The 6,000-nt window shown below is 48.1% G+C and overlaps 1 protein-coding gene across 1 annotated transcript in view; it reads left to right on the plus strand.

Annotated features, from left to right (window-relative positions):
• TBX19 (T-box transcription factor 19) overlaps nucleotides 1–1,181 on the plus strand; it is a 29,879-nt gene extending 28,698 nt beyond the window's left edge. The window contains exon 8 of the mRNA XM_058660955.1: nucleotides 805–1,181. Coding sequence (XP_058516938.1) covers nucleotides 805–1,099 — 295 coding nt within the window. The 3' untranslated portion in view covers nucleotides 1,100–1,181. The remainder of the gene's footprint in view (nucleotides 1–804) is intronic.
• Nucleotides 1,182–6,000: the final 4,819 nt, after the last annotated feature.

Genomic DNA, 6,000 nt, shown 5'->3' on the forward strand with positions numbered 1-6,000 from the left:
CGGGGTTTTTGGACAACAGTATGTCCTGGTTATCGTTACCATGTCACCTCTCTAGGTCAGGAAGAGTGCACACTCACAGGTCACAAACTTTCTGTACCTTCCTCTCACTACCTACATCATAAGGGTTAAATGGGAGGCCTAGAGAGATGAAATGCCATGTTCAGAATCCAATAACTTGTCAGCAGCAAGGACAGCATTGGAATGTGTATCTCAGAACAACTCGTTTCATCCTTATTTCGCTTATTGCTTCTCTGGGTTTCTCTGCAGAAGCAGGGCCAGTTTGTCACAGCTAGAAAGAAAGCCATTGCCAGAAGCCCTCTTCTGACCTGTGTCCCTGGGTACCACTGGGTATCTGCTTGTCCCACGTGTTAAAAGAAAAAAAAACTGAATCCAGTTAAATGGAACAAAGCTTACTTGAGCATGCAAACGTTTGCAGAGCAGGGCAGCATCCTGGATCAAAGAAACAATACCACCTTCTCCTAACAACATGGTAATTGCATAATCAGGAAACAATAGTACAGGGAGGACCTGATTATGCAGTCCAAACATCTATCCTCTTTGGGCATAATTTGGCAGTCTTCAGCCTGGGGTTAGGCTTGAGGGGTTACCTGCCCTGACTGGTTGAGGCTCAGTTGCTTGGTGACAGGGGTATATGCTTAGGCCAGGGTATAATCTGTTTGCCCGTCATGTTAGACTGCAAGTCAGTATATTCAGAAGCCACTTTGGGCCAAGTTTCATCATCTAGGTAAGGGAACTGACTGACCAGTGTGTCATCCAACATCACCTCCCTCTGTGTCTCTGCAGTGCCTACCCGTGTCTGTGGACCATCAGCAACGGCGCTGGGGGCCCCGTGGGGTCAGGCCCAGAGATGCACGCCAGCGCCCCGGGAGCATTTCTTCTCAGTAACACAGCCGTGACGTCACCCCCGTCTGTGCTCCCCGCTCAAGTACCTGCTTCAGCTGGTGTGGAGGTTCTGGGGGAGCCCTCGCTCACCAGCATCGCCGTGTCCACCTGGACAGCAGTGGCCTCGCATCCCTTCCCTGGCTGGGGTGGCCCAGGTGGGGGTGGGGGCCTTTCTCCCTCCTCGTTGGACAGTTAGAGAGGATCCCAGGACCCTCCGTCAGCAGAGAGCTTGTAAAGCGCTTAGGAATCCACCTGCTGATCGCAGTGCGTCAGCCAGAAGCTGGAGGGCAGGGTGGGCTGTGGCAAAGCCTGCCGGGAGACGCCTTCACATCTTTTCTTTCGCATCCTCATTTTCTCCTCAGCTTATCCTTATGCTGAAGTAATTAAACATCACTGAGTATCTTTCTCGTGTTCTGGAAGGCCTAGCCTCCTTCTGTGTGGAGTGGCATGCAAAGCTCACAATTCACCTCGCTAACCCTTTGCCTCTAAGCCCCGTGCAGCCTGGAAGGGAGGTGTGGCCACAGGCCCTGGCTTTGGCTTTGGCTTTGACACCATAAGAAGGTGTGAGTGCGCAAAGTAGAGGAAATCCCGGGGTCTATGGTACTGCATCACAAAATAAATACATTAAAAAAAATCAGAGGAAAATCAAATGGATGAGATAAATCATGTGTGCTTCACAGCTGTGGACCTGGTATTGAAATGAGGTCATGCCGTTTTCTTATTCAAGAACAACTGAAATCCCATCTCGCCTCTAACTAACGAGAGCCTTCACTCTGGCCCCAGGCTGCTCCTCCAGCCCCGGCGCCTCTGAGAGCAGGGCAGACAGCGCTCTGCTCTCAGAACACTTCCTGCCCTTTGCCTCCTCTGTGTGTCTGCCGGTGCCTGAGGCGCCTGTGTGTCACCTGTGCCAGGCCTGCACACCTCCGAGGGAGTGGCTGAGATGCCACTCCGTTTATCAAACACCTGCTTCCTGGCCTCTGTCAAGCAGCCCACTGCATCCTGCTTTGTATTTCTGTTATCTGTGAGCGCGTGTTCTCCCCACTGTAAGCCTCCGGAAGGTGAGGCCCAGCCTTCCTCGCTTGCACCTCACAACCTGCAATACTGTGCCTTGCCTATTGTAACTGCCCAATAAACATTTGCTGAATTGAATTGGTGTGAAGTGCCTGTGTGTTAGCAGGGCAGTGTGGAGCTGGCTGGAAGGTGGGATTCTGTGGCACGTGTCCTATGACATGGCAGTGTGACCAAGCACAGTCGTTGGGTGCCGTTCTGGCTTCTCCGCTAAGCCGCAGCCCATTCTCAGTGGCTGCTGAGACATCAGGCTGTGCCCCGTGCTCATTCCCAAACACCGGTCCTTCGGTTCCCCGTGCCGGGCTCACCTGGAGAAACAGACCCAGATCTCTAAGCATGCTTGGCATTCATGGGCATCTCACACCCACTGCATCAGAATCTTTGGGGCTCGAATGTGGAATATCCATTTCAAATTATTCTAGGCAACATTTACGGAGCCAGATTTAGAAACCACTTGTCTAGAGAGGAGAATGAGAACAAGAACAAGGATCCTTATTTCACTACCTCTGCTGAAGTCAAGGTCATTTCTATAAGCAATGAGCAAATCACTCTCTTAGACTTCCTTTTCCTCTTCTACTCAGACCTGGATGTGCTAACGAACATGGGAGTGAGGGTTCAGGGTTCAGGGTTCAGTGGTGAGCAGATCTTTAAGTGTAGCTATCAGAGTATATTCTCTTTCTTTATTTAAAGATACATTTTATTTATTTTTTATTGGAAAGTCAGATATACAAAGAGGAGGAGAGACAAAGAGGAAAATCTTCCATCCACTGATTCACTCCCCAAGCAGCCTCAAAGGCCAGAGCTGAGCTGATCCAACACCAGGAGCCTGGAGCCTCTTCTCAGTCTCCCAGGCTGGTGCAGGGTTCCAAAGCTTTGGACCATCCTCGACTGCTTTCCCAGGCCACAAGCAGGGAGCTGGATGGTTGGTGGGGCAGCTGGGTTTAGGACTGGTGCCCATATGAGATCCTGGTATGCGTAAGGTGAGGACTTTCGCCTCTAGGCTACTGGGCTGGGCCCCTACTGGATTCTTGACATTGTCACTGAGCTAGACTATGGCTCCTCTGAGAGCCTAAAAGTGGTTCAGCTGTGCTAGCATTCTTCCCCTGGCTAACCACACCACTCTAAGACTTCACCTGGGGTCCAACCATGTGCTATTGAGTCCTTGGCTCTTTCTATTGTGAAAAGTCCTTTAACAAACTGTGGTTAGCTCCTGTGGCATATTGAAGATTTAGATCTTTGGAAACAAGCCATTCCACCTATGTTGTGTCCCGGGAAGTCACCTTACTCCACCAGTGGTTGCCTCGTCTGAGTTCTGGCATGGCTAAATGGCTAGTGCATGAGTGATTAAGTGACAAGATCAAGGCACAGTATGTTCATATAATTTTCAAAAGCTGTCTGTTCAGCACACCCACAAGGCAGTACTGTTCTTGCTTCCTCAAGCCCCTTGTGACAGCATTAGAAGCCATTAGAAGTCTAATCTATTAGCATCTCTGCAGGATAGTTTTAAGTGGCCATTTCTCATTCTCTGAGAACTTTGAGCTCTTGTGGCCTCCAATTGCCCAGCCAAGGCCTCCACCTCTGTTATTACAGCAGTTAGTCAGATGCCAAGTATACAGCAGGTGCACTTAGCTCTATGAAAACCCATCTTTAGATTCCTTCTGCCCACACCTCCCCTAACCTGAAGAAGAGAGAAACTGCAGCCCAGAGGCACAGAACAGAAACAGGCCAACAGCTTCTGCTATTCAGGTGACTTGACTTCTCTGCAGAACCAGGAAAGTGAATATTGGCTCAGTTAGGGGGTGGTTGTGTCTCATGGATACAATCTCACTTGAAATTTGTGGTGATTAGCTTTTTTTAAAGATTTGTTTTATTTGAGAAATAAGTATGTGTGAGAGAGGGAGAGGGGGAGAGATACCCAGAGAAAAACCTTCAGTTTTCTGTTTGACTCCCCCAAAAGCCTGCGACAGCTGGGGCTGAGTTGGGCCAAAGCCAGGGGCCAGGAGAACCTTCCCGGAGCACCTCCTTGAGCCATCCCCTGCTGCTTTCCTGACTGAGCTGGGAGCTGAATTGCAAGGAAGCAGCTGGGACTCTAACTGGTGCTCATATGGGCCATTGGCAATGCAGGTGGTGGCTTAACACACTACACCACAATGCCAGCCCCTGTGATGATTCTTAAACACGCAGCATTAACAGAAGTGTAAGTATCACATATGTGAGGAACACGAATTCTGTTTTATGAAACTGTGGGTTAGCCAACCTTGGGGAAGGACAAGGGAAGCTTCACTGGGGCTTCCCTCCCTCCTTCCTCCCCTCTCTCCCTTCTTTTCTTTGCTTGTTCTCCATCCTCCTTACTGAGCCTCTTGTTTGACTCCTGGCCAAATTGGCAAGAAGAACTTCTTGCAAAGTACAAGATATACACATATATGTATATACACATATATGTATGCATACATACATATATACATGTATATGAACATATATATATTCATCTAGAGGAACTGTACGATGGGCATTTTCATATAGACAAGGAAGATAAATAGCAGTGTGCATCTCTACTCTTGAATAAAAGATGAATTCCTAATGAAACTGCTACCTACATATATCTTGACAATAGGATGCTGGACGCTCTGCCATTGTCTACACCTATGATACACTTAAATAGCAGAATGATGGGCTTGTGCCTATTGCTGAAGAACTATGCCATTGTAATAATATAGGGGGAAACAGTGTGGGGGGAGCGTAGTTGGGGAGGGTGGGAAAGGAAATGCTTGGCTTATGGAACTGTATCACGAAAAATTAATAAAAAGAAGACAGAGTGTGGACATCTTGGAACAGAGGTTATAGTTGGAATCTCTGGTGCCGTAAAGACGTAAGGGAGGACTTTGGGGTGATGGTGTATCAGGCTAATCCTCCATCTGTGGTGCCGATATCCCCTATGGGTGCTGGTTTGAGTCCAAGTTATCCCACTTTCATTCCAGCTTCCTACTAATGGTCTGGGAAGAAGCTCCTAGGTCCTAGCTTCAGACCAGCCCAGCTCTTGCTGTAGTGTCCATTTGGGGAGTGACACAGAGGATGGAAGATCTCTTTCTCTATATATCTCTTCTTAACTCTTACTTCCAAATAAATAAATGGTTTTAAAAAGGCACTAGGGAAGAGCCTGTGTGGCCTGAAGATTACAGGACCTCATCACTGTGATACTGCCCATCTCACACAGCAATCTTCCAGGCCCCAAAACACCTTTGGGGGAGCAGCCTTATCTCTTCCCAATCTACATGTTTACAATAGGAGCCACCATGCTTGCACTTGACCCTGCCCGTCTGAACATGGTTGGCTGATTTGGAGGTTCTTGGCACTTGCACCACACAGTCCCATCTCCGCAGGAAGAACAGGAAGCCCAGATCAGGCAAATAGACATAGATTCATTCATTTCAAGTTTCACTGTGTGATAGGCTGTGTCAGCCCTGCTCTCTGCTCCTCCACCAACCATTCCCATCACACCATTACTCTGAAGATGCCCCCAAATGGAGGAGATGGGGCTGAAACGTGACACTTACTACGTACAGGAATAGTTTAAAAATAGTTTTAAATTTTAATTATTTGAGGACAGAGAAAAAGAGAGAGAGAAATTCTCCATCTGCTTATTTATTTCCCCAGTACCGATAGTAGCCAGGACTGAGCCAGGCCAAAGCTAGGAGTCGGAAACTTAATCTAGTTCTCCCCATGAGGGCAGAGACTCAAGTTTTGAGCCATCACCTGCAGCCTGCAAGGGTGATACCACCTTCATCTTACCTGGCCGAAGAGGTGGATGTTGAAAACAAAACAACCCACCCAGATAAACTCTTCGTGGTTCCAATGACATGTTTGCCTCTGATGCTATTTAGGAATGACTCACTAGGGTGGATTGTGGTTGCATTGGGGGCTACTACACATAGGTGCTAACAATTATTGAGCACCAATTGTGGGCCAGACATTGGGCTAGGCACTTTACATGCATCATCTAATCTAATTCTTTTTTTTTAAGATTTATTA

The sequence above is a fragment of the Ochotona princeps genome, chromosome 2 (assembly GCF_030435755.1).
Source record: "Ochotona princeps isolate mOchPri1 chromosome 2, mOchPri1.hap1, whole genome shotgun sequence".
NCBI lineage: Eukaryota > Metazoa > Chordata > Mammalia > Lagomorpha > Ochotonidae > Ochotona > Ochotona princeps.